This window comes from Sugiyamaella lignohabitans, chromosome B (assembly GCF_001640025.1).
Source record: "Sugiyamaella lignohabitans strain CBS 10342 chromosome B, complete sequence".
NCBI classification, from domain to species: domain Eukaryota; kingdom Fungi; phylum Ascomycota; class Dipodascomycetes; order Dipodascales; family Trichomonascaceae; genus Sugiyamaella; species Sugiyamaella lignohabitans.
In genome coordinates, this window is record NC_031674.1 from 4,666,359 (window position 1) to 4,683,022 (window position 16,664).

General features: G+C 41.6%; 4 protein-coding genes across 4 annotated transcripts; all 4 read left to right on the forward strand.

The window, feature by feature from the left end:
• Positions 1-1,227: 1,227 nt before the first annotated feature.
• Positions 1,228-2,691, forward strand: DIA4 (putative serine--tRNA ligase DIA4; the record flags this gene model as incomplete). The annotated part of the gene is made up of 1 exon (XM_018880639.1): positions 1,228-2,691. One exon carries the CDS (start codon positions 1,228-1,230, stop codon positions 2,689-2,691), a length of 1,464 nt encoding a protein of 487 aa, XP_018738438.1.
• Positions 2,692-3,429: 738 nt separating this feature from the next.
• Positions 3,430-10,044, forward strand: TOM1 (E3 ubiquitin-protein ligase TOM1; the record flags this gene model as incomplete). The annotated part of the gene is made up of 2 exons (XM_018880640.1): positions 3,430-3,477; positions 3,580-10,044. The coding sequence occupies 2 exons, from the start codon at positions 3,430-3,432 to the stop codon at positions 10,042-10,044; spliced, it is 6,513 nt and encodes a 2,170-aa protein (XP_018738439.1).
• An 83-nt stretch (positions 10,045-10,127) lies between these two features.
• Positions 10,128-14,633, forward strand: TOM1 (E3 ubiquitin-protein ligase TOM1; the record flags this gene model as incomplete). The annotated part of the gene is made up of 2 exons (XM_018880641.1): positions 10,128-10,473; positions 10,537-14,633. 2 exons carry the CDS (start codon positions 10,128-10,130, stop codon positions 14,631-14,633), a joined length of 4,443 nt encoding a protein of 1,480 aa, XP_018738440.1.
• Positions 14,634-14,934: 301 nt separating this feature from the next.
• On the forward strand, positions 14,935-15,843 carry AWJ20_3613 (uncharacterized protein; the record flags this gene model as incomplete). Its single annotated transcript, XM_018880642.1, has 1 exon — positions 14,935-15,843. One exon carries the CDS (start codon positions 14,935-14,937, stop codon positions 15,841-15,843), a length of 909 nt encoding a protein of 302 aa, XP_018738441.1.
• Between the last annotated feature and the right edge of the window lie 821 nt (positions 15,844-16,664).

The following is a 16,664-nucleotide window of genomic DNA, read 5'->3' on the forward strand; positions in this document are numbered from 1 at the left end:
CATAATACACAACTTGAATAACCAAACTCACGCAGTGAAGAAGATTGATTGATTGTTTGTTCTACTTGACGACTAGCATTAAGTTCGACACAAAAGTATAGAAAAATGGCCGCCAAATTCTTGAAGCCTGGTAAAGTTGGTATGTTTATGGAAAAGAAGCGAATTATGAAGAAAGCGAATCAAGATTTATGGAAAGCAGGGGAACAGTTGAATATGTTAAACGACAATTTTCAGAGAAGCAAGGTGAAATTTCAGTTGAAGTGCAACAAATCGACAAATGGGCCACGACTATGACTTGGAAAATGGGTATTTGTGATACATTTTTTCTACGATAACGATCGATACTTTATACTACCGGCAGTTTGACTGTGATTTAGATCGAGATTTTATGATACAACTTACTACGGCAAATGACGTTTAAATCACGAATGAGGTGAAATTTCAACTTATTCAGTACCCCATAATTTTAGAAATACTTTTGTCACTAGATTTCAATGTTCCCTGACTTATCCATTAAATTTTGTAACGTTTTGGGTTTAGGACGAGTTACTAACTTTTTGTCTAGCTATCATCACCCGCGGTAGATTCGCCGGTAAGAAGGTTGTCATCATCAAGCCCCATGATGATGGTTCCAAGTCACACCCATTCGGTCATGCCCTTGTTGCTGGTATCGAGCGTTACCCTTTGAAGGTCACCAAGAAGCACAGCGCCAAGAAGGTTGCCAAGAGAACAAAGATTAAGCCTTTCATCAAGGTCGTCAACTATAACCACTTGATGCCCACTCGTTACACTCTTGAGCTTGACTCTTTGAAGACTGTTGTCACCTCTGAGACCTTCAAGGAGCCATCACAAAGAGAAGATGCCAAGAAGGAGATCAAGAAGGCCTTCGAGGAGAGACACCAAACTGGTAAGAACCCATGGTTCTTCACCAAGCTCCAATTCTAAACAACAAAAATCAAAAGTCACTTTTCATCTCCACATTTTTTATTGTTTGGTTTTCTGGATCATGATGTAATGTAAAATACATTCTTAAAAAGAAAAATGCTACTACTTATTAATATGAGTTCCTCCCCAATTTATCTTGCTGCCTCGGGTAGCAGAGGATGTTCTACCTCAGTGTGGTTGCTTACTGCTGAGTTGAAAATTCCAACCCCCGTGATGCGGCTGGGAATAACGTGAAATTTCTAGACAGCTCCAGTTAGTACATGGCCGAACGAACAATATAGTATGCTGTTGTTTGGCAGACGGTTCAGTACTAGCAGTAAACTTGGTACAGCGGCAGCAGCGAAGATAAAGAATACGGCCTCATTGTCGAGACCTAACTATGACTTCAAGGCAATCAGAGCTGCTCCCGAAGTTTACCAGGACAGTGTGGACCGCCGGCGGGCTAAGTTAGCAGGTGGAGCCACTATAGCTGATTTTGTTGATCTGTATAGTACTTTATTAACAGCCAAAAGTGAGAGAGATGAATTGCTTTTCAAGAGGAAAACAATTCAGAACCAATTGAAAAATGGGAAACGGGGCCAAGAGAAGGAGAATGGTCATACTAGCTCACTAGACAGTTCTGAGGATCCTCGAACAATTCTCAGCCATATCAAGAACTTGTTGAAAGAGCGAGAAAAGCATATCATCAGTTTGGAAGATACGATTTATCCATTAGTGGAATCAATTCCTAATTTAATTAGCCCGGACTCGATAATTGACAACCAACAACTGGTAGGAATGATTCATGCTGACAAGCAAATACCTGCTGATCCTACTCGTTCACATAAAGATATTGGAGTAAACCTCGGCATTCTTGATTTTGACTCGGCATCTAGGGTATCTGGTACTTCATCATATTATTTAGTTAATGATGGGGCATTGTTGGAACAGGCTCTAATTCAATATGCATTGAGCAAATGTCGCCAACATGGGTGGTCAATGTTAACACCACCTTCTTTAGTGCGACAAGAGTTCACAACAGCATGTGGGTTCAAACCACGAGATCAAAATAATGAACAACAAGTATACATTATTGCGGATGATGCTCTCAATGGAGAATCAAAGGTGGGTAGTCACTGTCTGACGGGAACTGCTGAAATCCCACTAGCTGGCTACAATGCGCACAAGACTATACCATTAACAGAGAATGACCGACCAGTTATACGTAAGGCCGGTGTCAGTCGAAGCTATCGTGCTGAGGCAGGTGCTCGAGGTGCTGATACCAAAGGATTATATCGAGTACATGAATTCAGCAAGGTAGAAATGTTTGCCTGGACAACTTCTTCTGATGTTAGTACGTCGATCAAAGTTCACGAAGAAATGCTATCACTACAAAAAGAGATTCTCACTGAACTTGGACTGTGTTGCCGAGTGCTAAATATGCCTCCTGATGACTTGGGTGCCCCAGCATACAAGAAATACGATATTGAGGCATGGATGCCGGGTCGTGGCAGCTGGGGCGAAGTAACATCAACTTCAAATTGTCTTGACTATCAATCACGCCGCCTACATACTAAATATCACACAGCAGATGGATCCCTTCGCTACGCCATGACTCTTAATGGTACGGCGATGGCTGTCCCTCGGGTAATTATTGCCATTATCGAAAATAATTACGACCCTCAAATGAATCGCATTGAAATACCCTCTGTACTACGAAAGTACATGGATGAAAACCTGTATATAGAGTACCAAGGTCCTAATTGATAATTTATTTTCTCACCTATTTGATTGGCATTGTACAGGTTATTGACTTCAGGTCCTGCTAGATGCATTCCTATACAACGAACCCTGTCAGATCAATCATAGCCCAATCCAAAATAAAGGATGAAGCAATGCCTCAAACATGTTGAAGCGATATCAGATTTTGAAGTAATACCTGGAGCAAAAATATGAAGAAAAACATTTACTTGTAATATATTGTAACATATACCTCAGAACATATATCATCCTAGATGCTATGCACCACCCAATGGCGGTTGCAGTATATCAGCCTCGCGTCTTAATATTTGCGTTGCTTAATAAATTATCCCTAGTTTGATCACAACCTCACATATAAACACCGGGATTATCAGTATAGCTAGACTTCCAATCAGAAGTTGAATACAAAGGAATTAACGTTGTAATCGACTTTAGTGCATTTGTCATAGCTTCTGCTCAGACGAAGAGGCTGGCTGACCAATAAAATAGGCTACTAAAATCACTACCAGGTTATTACTACTGATTATCTATTAAGTACAGTCATCAGCTCAGAACTTCCTATACCGAATAGTCTGAAAGGTTCATTGGCTGGTTACCTAGTAATTGCCAAATTGGCAGACTAGTACTTCTGTGTGCTTCTAGGTTGTATTTATAATTTGTAAGTAGATCGCAGCTTGCGTTGTTAAATGATAATTAGCTCCATCTCTAACCACTGGCAGACCAATTATTTGTAAAGGAATTACGATGCAAATAAAGAAGACCCCCCATATCATCAAGCGGTTGGCTGAGGTGGTAAGTGTTCAAGTCGCGAAATATATGCCTCCATTCGACTAATTGTTATTCTTGGTTTGATTGGAGGTTAGAAGATAGTCACTAGAAATACTAACTTTATAGGCACCTCCTCTCAAGGAGTTTGTTGAAACTTTAGAATCATGTCCGCTTGATGATCTGATAATTAAGATCCGAGAGTTTGGCTCATTGCCATGGGATAGGCCCAGAGGTGACTTATGTGCCTGGATTCCGGTTCTAAACAGATTCGATCTTATCCTCGAGGAGTTCGTCACAAAATACGAACTCAATACTGACTTTCCAAGACCGGTTGAGATAAGTAAAGAAGACGAGTATGTGCTTGTAAACGTTTTACAATTCAGCAGCTTTCTGTTGGAGAAGTGCTCTAATCGTGGTATTTATGCTAGCATAAAACATCTATCTCACTTGATAAATGCCACATCGCCCAGTATTGTCGCTGCTGCGCTAAGAGTTTCGGTACAACTGGCTCATCGATTTGCTCAAAGTAGAGCTGGAAAAGGCAATGTGACTGCCTTGGACCCTGAAAAAATATTCAAGCTGGCCACCTTGCTGCCAACTTCTCATTGGGAGACTCCTGATAAAAGGGATATTGCTTATGTTGACTATATCACAAAAAATAGTGAACACTACTGGGATGGCGACGAGTGGTTAACATTTAGTATACAGTATTATGTTCGAAGTGGAGAAAACAAAGGAAAGGACGGAAGTCCCAATGCCAATTCCAGTGGCAGCGGTGTTACGGGTTCCGCCAACACCGCTGGACATTCCCGTGCGACCAATTCTTCATTTCAGCCTCATACGCCGACGAGGTCACTGTCCCACAGACAGCCTGATGCCCTCGGATTGTCATCGTCGGCCTCACCCAGTTTAGTCCCAGTTAGCACACCCAGTCAGACGTCTTCTGCTGGGGCTGCCTCCGCTGTGATGCCTTCTTCTTCTGAGGCCACTGAAGGATTGGCCACTTTGCATGTTTCTGCTGAAGATATCAGAAACCTTTCATTTGTACAACTTCTAGAGAAGCTGTATTCAGCTTTACCACAAGAATCGTGGTTTATGGCCGCCTGCAAGGCTCGTGTGGCCAAGGCTTGCACTAACCCAATGTCAGCTGAGTCTATCGAACTTCGCCGCGAGCTGTGTAAGATTCAATTTTCTGCATTATCTTTTGCCTGTTGCACTTTTAGTGAAGCAACCGTAGACAGTCGGATCATTACAAAAGCGCCCAATTTGATCCGTCAAATCGCAAGTATAATTTCTCCTGAAAACTCTTCCGTTGTTGATACCGAGTTCTCAATCCTTGCTCTTGAAGCTCTAGAATTTGTGTGTCACCAACCTGCTCGACGATCAGATGTTTTAGCGGCATTGTCGGCAAATGTATCTCATGGTGTTTTGATGACTGTTGTAAGAAATATCATTCGTGATTTGCAGAATGATGAGCAGCATACATTTAATGAAGAATTTGCATGTCGTATTTTCCGACTTATTCTGCAATTAGCATTTACTCAAAGTCTTGGGGCTATACTTGTCACCACTGGACTTGTTCAACTACTCCTGGAGGTCATTGTTATACAGACACCGTATGTCCGCACTTTAGGTGCCGCCATGGAGCTTCTAGACCAAGTTATCATTGATATCTCATCAACATTTTCAACTTTCAGTCAATCAGGTGGTATTGGGATTCTTATTGAAGTTATAAAAAGAGAAATTAGCTGCGATCTGAGTCCTGATAGGCCCAAGGAAAAAATACCAGACTATTGTACAGTGGATTATACACTATCATTTTACAGATCACAGTGGGTTAGATCATTATTTGTGGTTGTTTCAAATATTCTTGTCCATACTAGAACTTCCGAAAACATTCATAATTTGGTTGATTCGCCTCTTTTGGAGGCGTCCAAACAAGTAATCTCCAATCCTACTATTTTTGGTTCTAGGATTGTTTCTCTTAATCTCCAAATTCTCTCTAGTATGCTTGAAAACGAACCTTCGTCATTTGGTATCATGCATGAAGCTAAATTAGTTGATTCTGTTTTAAACCAAGTCCCAATTTTATTGGAGAAGTCATTTTCTTATTTTTCGCCTATTGCCAAACTCATTGGAGCTTTGTCTCACAATGAAAACGGCATCAAGATAATTCAAGAGAGAAATATGATTGCCAAATTTATGGAAAGTTTGTCAAACAGCCTGACAACTAATGAGACTTTACCTCTCCTTGGTGCTGTATTTGAAGGTTTAACTTCAGACCATCCTGAGCTTCGTAAACAAGTTATCTCGGAGAGTAAGGTTCTTCTGAGAGATCTCCCCAAACTTTTAGAACCAGTATCAGATCCTAGCAAATTCTATCTCGAATCGGAACCGTCAAATGTAACCAACCATAGAAGTCAGAACGAGGCCGAGAGTCATAATTCCATGGGCGACTCAAATGCGGACATTGATATTGATATCGATGCGAATGGTCAGGCAGAACAACCTACGACAACGGAGGCTTCAATTGCCCCTGAAACGCCTGAGGTTGTCGTCATTGTGGGATATGTCGCATCTTTTTTCGATGGTTTGCTTAAAAATCATTTAACTCGTGTACAGTTCATCAAGCAAAACGGCGTGACTGATCTTCTCAAGATTTTTGAAATACCAAACCTACCCTATGATTTTGCTTTTAGTTCAGTTGGGTACACATTAGGAAGAATTCTTCGAGCACTGTTTACCCTAGATATCGATAGTGACGCTATCCAACGGGAAATTATCGAGAGAATTGAGAGAAGTCTTACGGAAGTAGAAGAAAAAATTCGTGAGACGACCCTTGAAAGTCAAATTGTCCGTGATGATGTTCACTTGGATGGAATTCAGCGATCTTTAGCGATTCTTAATGGGTTACTCCAAGCCTTTTTTCAAATGGTATTTTATGACTACGGCACTGGATATAGAGTTATGTTTGTTCTGGATAAAATTGTCGAGGGAAAGTGCGAAGAAAATTTCATTACCCGGTTGGCAAGAGTGCAGAGATGGTGTATCTGGCAAGAATCACGATCTTTAGATGGGCTATCTAATCTATTTATCGAAGCGACAAGACCATTATCTGTAGATATCACGCGGAACGAGACTGATGATTACAAAAAGATTAAAGAAGCGGAGGCCAAACTTGAGGATTCTGTTTCCAAATTTTTCACTCATGTTAAGGCCTTTAGATTTGTTGCCAATGCCAACTCAATAATGACGTCGAAAATATTCTCCGAGTTTGCTGCGATTTGCACAAACGAGCGAGCTATATCATCTAGAAAAAAAAATGGACTCAAAATGGCTGATCTATTGGCGGATGGTATGGTTGGTCTTTTGGAATTTGCTCCATTGGCATACGGATTTGCAAGTGACGATATTTACCAACAGGCAAAGCTTCATACCTTAATTAGTACATTAGCTGTGCTGCAAAGAGTGATGTTCAAGTCATGGAATTCAACCCTGGCTGCGTACCTAGGAGTTTTCGTCATGTTCAAGCAGCAAGGAGGACTCCAAAAGTTGCTTGATTTGCTAAGAGCACTTTGGCAGTTGAATGTGCAAGGGAATGGCTCTAGTGATGGTGTCGAGAGCACAAGCTCGTTGCTTTTATTTGCTCAGAAAGTGATCCTCATGTTCCTTGGGTACACAATTTCACATCGTTCTTTACTAGAGAATGCCCGCTTAGTATCGCCTCTTTCTTCGAGAGATAATAGTTATAAAAACAAAGAGTTCTTCAACCCAAAGCAATTTTTTGTGGAATGCCGTATTATTGTCCTTTACTCGCTGCAGCCACTGTGGGATTCTGAGAATTTGGACTCAAAGGATTTTCAGATATCCCAACTGTTCCTGGATATTATGACGAAACTATTTTCATTTACTGGTGAAGATGGAAGTGACAAAGGCCCGAGGGATAAGTTACCTAGAGACCTGTCGTGGAAGTTCATCTGCCCATCGGAATACAAGGTGGACGCACTCGTAGAGATCGGATTCCCAGAAGCCGCTGCTCGTTCCGTATTAAAAGAACACAATGACAATATTTCGGAAGCGTATACCACCTTAATAGAGAGAACCGACGTTATTCCTTCTGTTTCGCTGGAAGAAATTTCAGTGAATGATCCAGGCAACATCGGAAGCTCTGCGCCGACAACTGAAACTGGAAAGCGATTAGTTCTTTTGGCAGACTTAAATGAACTAAGAGACTCAATAAAGTCTAAACTAATTGATAGGACCCTCAACTTGATTCAAAGTCACCCAAAGAATGTGTATGCTGCTTCGCAACTCATTATTAAAGCGCACTCCGCTTTCCCAGGAATGCGATCTGAGAGAGAAAAAGAGGCTTTGGCTGCTGTTCACAAGGATATTGTGACAACCATTTTACAGGCATTATCCTCCTGTGATGTTGACAGTGAAACACACGATCAGCAGATTGCTGCTGTTTCTCATTTCCTGGGGATAATATTGAAGGACAGCTCTTTCTTCCAAAGTTGCTTTGAAGATCTCGTCGAGTCAATTGACATTTTTGTATCCCTATTGGCTTCTAGCAATGCCCATGAAAAGGACTGGTATCCTAGTGTGTTGCTTATTCTGGAAAGGATTGTAACAAATGTTTCGGTGCCTAATCCTGAACAAGCCACCTTCGATGAGAGCAGCCTCAGTAGCTCGTTTGATATATTTAAAACGGTCCTGCCAAAAATTCCGAAAGAGACTGAAGAGCGCATTTTCAAAATCCTCTCGACGCCGATGTCTTTTAAAAGTGATGCTTGTGCCCTTGCTATCGCCAGACTTTACGTACACTTCTCTAAAGACCCGAATTCTGCTGCTATATTGAAATCAGGGGCCCTTGAAAATTTGCTTCGATCTGTAAAGCAATTTGGTGATTCCTCTAACCTGGAAAAATTGGAAACTGCAATTCTAATTGTATTGAGGCAGTGCGTCGAAACTAAGGATTCAATAAAGAAGCTGATGACTAAAGAGATCAGAGCCTGGTTTATGACTCAACGTTTGGCAGACGCAACTGTTTTCATACGAGCTAATAGTCATTTGGTATGCAGGTCACCTGAAATATTTGTTGAAGTTGCGAGTGATTTATTAACTGTTCAGGATACAAGTCTGTCTACTACTCATGTTTGCTTGAAAGAGTATCTTATTAAGCGGAGGAAGAAGAGCTTGCAGTTGCCCAAGAGGTTATCCGTGGACGGGTCAGAGACGATAGTCCCGAAGGAAACTGATAGTGCTGAATCGGAACCAATAAAAGAAGAGACTGAGATTCAGAAAGAAGATGTCACTATGCTTGGAAACGACACCGCAGGGCAGTCCAAGGCGCCGCAGCTTACTTACTCCTCAGGCGTCATTAATCTTATTTTATCAGAACTATTTAAATTGAACCCTGAAGAAGTTTACACGCTGCCAACAAGGACTGAAGCTGCACTTCAAGAATACATGGCGAAGAACAAGACTGAAACTCCATTCAAGAGCTCTGAGCACAGACCGTTTATCTACTTCTACTTTTTGTTTAAAGTACTAGTGGAGTTATTGGGGTCTTATAATCAGTGTAAATTGGAATTTTTGAATTTTTCCGCAAAATCCCAATTTCCAGCACCCGTTTTTGGAAGTAATATTCAAACAAAACCTAAGCCATACACTCTTCTACATTTTGTCTTCGAATATCTTTCTGTTGGTATTGTTAATCCAGCCCAGAATAGTACTCCAATTAAGGAATGGACGTCAATCAGCACTTTGGCATCATCCGCTATTCTTAGTCTTATGACTTCTACTGGAGAATCCGACTATGGGGCTACGAACGAAGAGATTCAAAATGATTCCGTCATATTATTCGTGCGTAAGTTCACGCTAGATGTTATCGCAAAGACATTAAAAGATGTTCATGCTACATATTCTTCACTGGACATGAAGTATAGCTTATTGTCGTCGTTGTCTGAGCTTTGTCACAGGCTCTTATCAAACCGTCCAGGGTTTTCGTCTGCCGAGCCATCAAATGATATTGCAGACGGTGCAGCTATTGCAAAGATCATGTATGATAAGAAATTTGCTTCATTATTCTCTGTCAATGTGGGCATGGTTGATTTGAATTATCCTCATGTTAAAAAAGTTGTTAAACAGGATTTGCGATTTTTGCATAAATTGTCAAGACTAGCTCTAGACATATCTGATCAGTTAGGTGGCGAGGAGGGCCAGGATGTAAATCTGGATGATGATGTATATGATGATAGTGAATTGGATATCAGGGAAGATACTCCGGATTTGTTTCGTAATTCAACTCTTGGAATGTTCGAAGTAGGTGATCCTATGTATGATGATAGTGAAGAACTTGAAGAAGATGAAGTTGTTCAATCACAAGATTCAGACGAAATGGACTATGACGATGTCAATGATGAAGTTATTTCGGATGTTGACGAAGATGGTAGCGACGAGAACGAATCCATCGATTTTGAAGACGACGAAGACGATGACGAAGCAGAGTCCGACGAAAGTGATATAGAGGCTGATGTGGATGATGACGGAATGGGGGTAAGTTATTCTGTAGTTGGCACCCGGTAATCGTCGGGAACTAACAAACTTAGGTTGAGATTATCGTTGAGAGTCAGGATGAAGATGACGATGACGAAGACGATGATGAAGGAATGGATATTGAAATTGATCAGGGCGATGATGAGGATGACTGGGAATCTTATGATGAAGAAAATGATGGTGAACTCTTTCCTGAAGATCTTGACGATGAGACTGTGAACGCCTTGGACGAGTTGTCTGGGCGCCCTAGTCGCGGTCGCACTGTTGCACCTTTCAGTGAAGAAGATGGTGATGATATCATCTATTCCACACGTCAGTCCATTATGGAGGATGGGCACCGCGAATATTCGAGCGATGACGAAGGTGATGATGAAGAAGAGGATGAGGAGTCCATAGATATTGACTATGAGGACGATGGTGACAATTACTATGAATTTAGTAATGCATTTTCCCGTTTGGGTGAGTATGCTTCAAGGGTTTTATTTTATTGCTCTTTTCGTAACTAACTAACTTCAGTTCCAGGTGGGATACGTATTGATGGACATCGACATGGACATGGTCATGAGGATGCCATAGCTAATCCACTTTTATCACAACCTAGTGCTACTCCTCGTACAGCGGCTCCTTGGTCTGTTCATACTAATCCGCTTAGGAATGTTTCTCAAAGTGGTCCTCCACAGGGGATTTTATCTGCTATATTGGGTCAATTTATTGGTGCTTTCAGTGGCCAAGAGAGAGGTATCGATATTAGCCAGATTGATATTAATCACCACGGTGGCGGTATGGAAGCACTGCTCCCTATTGATGCACCTGGTTTCCATCGCTCAGATAGACACAGTGGTGACAACTTTTACAACATTCCACATGCCGGCCATGTGAGTACGAGTGGAAGATGGCTCGATGCCTCTCGAATGTTTGATGTTTTTTCACGCATAGAAATCGCTGGTCGTGTGCTTATTGCTATTTTCAACCGTATAGTTCCATATGCTCTTGAAGAAAAAAAGAGGTGTGTGGCCATTGAAAAGGAAATCAATGCTATTCTTGAGCAAAACCGACTGATAAAGGATGAAATTGAACGCAAGAGGAAGGAACAAGAAGAAGAGCAGAAGAGGCGAGAAGAGGAAGAGGCAGCAGCAGCAGCTGCTGTCGCTCAAGAGGCAGCCAGACTTCAAGAAGCAGCGTCAGTGATAGAGGATGAGCCTACAAGTATGGAAGAGGACGACGAACCCCCTGCCCAGGCATCTGGACCCAGAACTTTCGTGTCAATTAGTGGTCAAGATGTTGACATAACGGGTCTAGGGATTGATCCAACATTTTTAGAAGCTCTACCGGCCGACATCCGTGAAGAGGTTTTCACACAACACCTGCGTGAGTTGCGATCTTCGGGAGCGGGTGCTGGTGGAAGTAGCAGGGAAATTGAGCCCGAGTTTCTGGAAGCTCTTCCTGAGCATATTAGAGACGAATTGATTAGTGAAGAAGAGGCTATGGATCGAAGAAGCAGATTTGCAGGGGAAAGCTTTGTAAGCGGGGGTGGCGCTAGTGATATGGATATGGCAAGTTTTTTGGCTACTTTGGACCCGGCACTCCGTCAAACTGTTTTATTGGAACAGGGTGAGGATGCTCTGCAAGCGCTTCCTGCTGAAATTGCACAAGAGGCGCAAGAGCTGCGAAGTAGAAGTATTGCTAATTTCTCTCAAGCACCTGGAAGCGGGTCTCGAGGAGGTTTCAGATCGAGAGCAATATTTGGGGACAGATTAAGGCACAGTCTTGAAGGTGCATTTGGTGAAAACGAAACAGATGAGGAAGAGGATGGAGTTCCTGATGAGCATGAACGTCTTCTTGAGAACTCAGAGCGAAGGCTTACTCAAAAGGTTCTGTCAGCTGCCGCGTTGCACTTAATTGATCGTTCCGGCATTGCTGCTCTTATAAGGTTACTTTATCTTCCGCAAAGTGTGAACCAGCGCGACCAGCTACATGAGCTATTGTTTAATCTGTGCAGCAATAAGCAAAGCCGAACCGATATTTTGAACATTATTATCCATGTCCTTCAAGATGGTTCTGCTGATTCGCACTCGCTGGAACGAGGTTTTTTGCAAATATCAAATCGCGCAGTCAATTTTTCTAGTAAAGAGGGCAAAGATCAACCAGGCAAGTCTTTTACTCCCAAGACACCAAACTTCACTCCTGGAAAGAATGCAGGCAGCTCTAATGGCTACCTCTGCTTGAACGAAGAAATTTCGCCAGTGATAGTCACTCAACAGGTTTTAGAAGCCCTAGAGTATTTAGTGCGATATAGTGGGAGTGTCAAATATTTCTTCCTTTGTGAGCATGAATTTCCTGTTGGGTTAAAACGCCATGGAAAGTCCAAACAAAAGGTCAAAGAAAAAGAACGGGACAATCGGGATTTGAAGTTTCCGATAAATATGCTCATTCACTTTTTAGATAGACCTGTTGTTTACGAAAACAATTTGACTTTGGAACTGCTATCTTCTCTGATTCAAGAGGTGACCCGCTCACTACCGGTTGTTCTGAAACAGCCTACTAAGGAAAAAGATAAAGAGCCGGATTCTGGCGTTTCTGATATCGTGGTTGCGGACGCTCCGAATGTACAGGAGTCCAAACCTGAGGATGATTCTGATATTCCTAAGCGCAATCATAAGATGATTGATGCTCCGTATATCCCGGAGAAGAATTTGAAACGGATTTCCAGCATTCTAACAGCCAAGGAATGTAGCAGCAGGACATTCCAGCAAACGCTTGCGGTTATGCACAACCTGTGCGCTATACCTGGAGTAAAAGATCTATTTGGTAGAGAACTGCTTGAGCAGGCAATCTCAGTAGGCCCAAACCTAATATCTGACCTGAAGGAATTACTTCATAGGGTTGAAATGGTCGAAAGAGGTTCAGACCTCCAAGGAGGTGCCTTGGTTAAGTTCTCATCGGGAAGTTCTGATCAGACAAAACTTTTACGAGTATTGACGGCTATTGACTATCTATTCAATCCTAGCCGGGATCAGAAGGATAAGGATGATTCAGATAAGGACTCCTCAAAAGACAACGCAGCGAAATATCTGAAATCTCTTTATGAGAAGATGACGTTTGGACCCCTATGGGGTGCGCTTAGCGATTGTCTCAGACTGATTCAAGACAGGCAAGACATGATACATGTCGCCACGGCTCTACTACCTCTTATCGAGGCTCTCATGGTTATTTGTAAGAACAGTAGAGTTAAAGATGTGGAATTGAGAGATCACAACAGATATGAGGCTAAGAAGTACGATATTGCTACAGAGCCCCTGGAAAGTTTATTCTTTTCCTTTACAGACGAGCATCGTAAAATATTGAACCAAATGGTCCGAAATAATCCGAAGTTGATGAGTGGATCCTTTTCAATTCTAATTAAAAACCCTAAGGCATTGGAGTTCGATAATAAGCGCAGATATTTCTATCGTCGAATTTATAACAATAACCAAAATTCCAGTGGAACTATATCAATTCACGTTCGAAGAGACCAAGTGTTTTTAGACTCTTACAAGGCACTTTACTTCAAATCGGCCTCAGAAATCAAGAACTCTAGGTTCAATATTAGATTCCAAGGCGAAGAAGGTGTTGATGCAGGCGGAGTCACCCGTGAATGGTACCAGGTCCTATCGCGACAGATATTCAATCCAGATTATGCCTTGTTTTCTCCAGTTGCGTCAGATAGCACCACATTTCATCCTAATAGAACATCATGGGTGAATCCCGAACATTTGTCATTTTTCAAATTCATTGGTCGTATAATTGGCAAAGCTATTTTTGACTTCAAGCTTCTCGACTGTCATTTTAGTCGTGCGGTGTACAAAAAGATTCTAGGCAAGCCTGTATCAATTAAGGACATGGAAACATTGGATCTTGACTATTACAAATCTTTAGTTTGGATGCTGGAAAATGATATCACAGATATTATTACAGAAACATTTTCAATTGAGGCTGAAGATTATGGTGAGCAAAAGATTATCGATTTGAAACCTGGTGGGCGCGATATTCCGGTGACTGAGGAGAACAAACATGAGTATGTTCGTCTTGTCGTCGATTACAGATTAATTAAAAGTGTACAAGAACAGCTGGACCATTTCCTAGAGGGTAAGTTTAATCAATCAAATTCGACAGTAGTAAGAACACTAACAGATTATATAGGTTTCCACGACATCATTCCAAAAGATGTGGTCGCCATTTTTGATGAGCAGGAGTTAGAGCTCGTAATTTCGGGTATGCCTGACATTGACATTGATGATTGGAGGAATAACACTGAATACCACAATTATACACCATCATCACCACAAATTAAATGGTTCTGGAGAGCAGTTCGTTCATTTGATGCAGAAGAGAAGGCTAAACTCCTACAGTTTGCAACAGGCACATCCAAAGTACCTTTGAATGGGTTTGAGAAGCTTGAGGGTATGAACGGAGTTTCCAGATTCAATATCCATCGTGATTATGGTAGTAAGGATCGATTACCTTCGTCTCATACCTGTTTTAATCAAATTGATTTGCCAGAGTATGAATCGTACGAAACTTTGCGAGGTGCTTTGAGAACTGCGATTACTGAAGGAAGAGAAGGGTTTGGATTTGCATAGAGTAGGAGGAAGATGGCAGAAAAGAGTTCTCACATTATTTTATTATTACTTATTATTTTTATTAATACATTTCATATTTTATATAGATATTTTATTGTGACTCTAGAAGCCAGAAATAAATTCCGCTGGCGCGGCTACACATTATTGTTTATATGTGCTGCTTTGCAGCCCTGATATGTATTGTTAATCAATCTGATCTTGAGCGACCACTAATTTTGTTAGATTCAGTCTCACATGAATTTGCCGGTTATATGAAACCATTAAACTTGCGAATCTATTGAAAATCAAATGTGCATTCTCAATGGTAGCCGGAAATGAAACGCTTCCAGATACTAAGAAGAAGCTACGGGTCCTAGAGGTTTCAAGCAAATCTGCCATGGATCTGGCGACAGAGCTTGAACTTATGAGAAAGAAGGTTGACTTGAAGAGACAGCACGGCCAAGGGTCACTGGAAACTAGTGGAAAGCACACCGATCTTAGAATCAAAAAGAGAGATACAAATACAATCTCGAGCTCACCTAATGCGGGAAAGGGTCGATCCAAAAAGTTCGAAGAGAGTGATATTTACGAGAAGAGCAGAACTGCCTTGAAAGAAAAAGCTAAGCTATACAAAAAGATCAAGAGAGGTGAGATTGAATATAATGAAGATTTAGTTATGATGGATGGTGATGCCAATCGTGTAGAAGCTGCCAGTACTGGTACTGAAAGTAGTAATAATGACAGTGACGACGACAATGACGATGACGAAATCATTGAGATTACTGATTCATATGGCAGAACACGGTTAGTTCCAGCATCAAAGGCATTTAAATATGGACAGGCGGATATATTTGAAAGCTCAGACGAGGAACCCAGCAAGGTCAGACGACCAACTGAGGTTATTTACGGCGATACAGTTCAGTACGAAGCATTTTCTCTAGACAGAGGTGTTGCTGAAAGCGTGAGAGAGCGAGATAAGAGTCTAGATGAAGATGTACATTATGATGCAGACTGGGAAATCCGTGATAGAGGTGTGGGGTTCTACAAATTCAGCAAAGACACATCTCAGCGAAGCAAAGAAATGGAAAGTTTGGCCAACATGTCCGTGACACTAGAGCAAGAAGCTTCGGAACAGGCCAAATTGGATAGTAAAAGAGATAGGGAATATCAGGAACGGCTCGAAGATATCATGGCACTTCGAAAGGCAAATTTAGCGAGAGGTGAATGGTGATTATTGTATGTTTTGCCTGTAATCGCACACCGCATAGTCAACTCAATTTTGACTTATGCAGATGATGCGCGACGTTCCATGCAGGCTGCTAAGATGGTTCCATGCAATAGAACAAACTTCTTTATGCGTGAGGGCTAGCATGTATAGCTTGTTTCAAGTTATAGCATCAGGCCACATTTTCAAATTAAGGTACAATAGATTCAAAGTTTCTAAGGCGTTTGCAGTACCTCTTAAGAATATGCCATGTGGGCAATGCGCTGTTTAAGTTGAACCAGTCCGTGCTCCAGGCTCCGAAACAAATCCAAACTATAGTGGAATGTGAAATTTTGTGCCAGTATGGGAAATACTTCGTAGTGTCAGTAAGTTAATTATACATCAATCTGTAAGCATACATATTTAAGTTGTCAGCAACTGTTCTATCAGGATAAAGAAATCAGGTGAAATCATACGGAAGTAGATATAAGAGGGTGCTCAACTGATCAGTGGCTAAACGTTTTCTGCTGTCTTAATGGGGACAATCTAACTATATTAGCCACTGACAGCTGCGTCAGTAGGAGTTACTCCTTGTATTCTTTGTGGGGAAGATCAGTTGGAAGAGATTGTCTATGTGGGGTAGCCGTTTACGTCACCAAAAATCACCCCACGATGCCTAGGCCGGACCGGAATATTTCCTCAGTCTAACGGGCTATCGGCAAGAACCTGAGGCTACTGCCTCTTGATGAGCATGTAAATAACATGCGAGAAAACCGTTTCCCAATCGATAGCACCCATTAGCAAGCCATTCAATGACTACATACGGACAAATAGTTTATAGAATTATG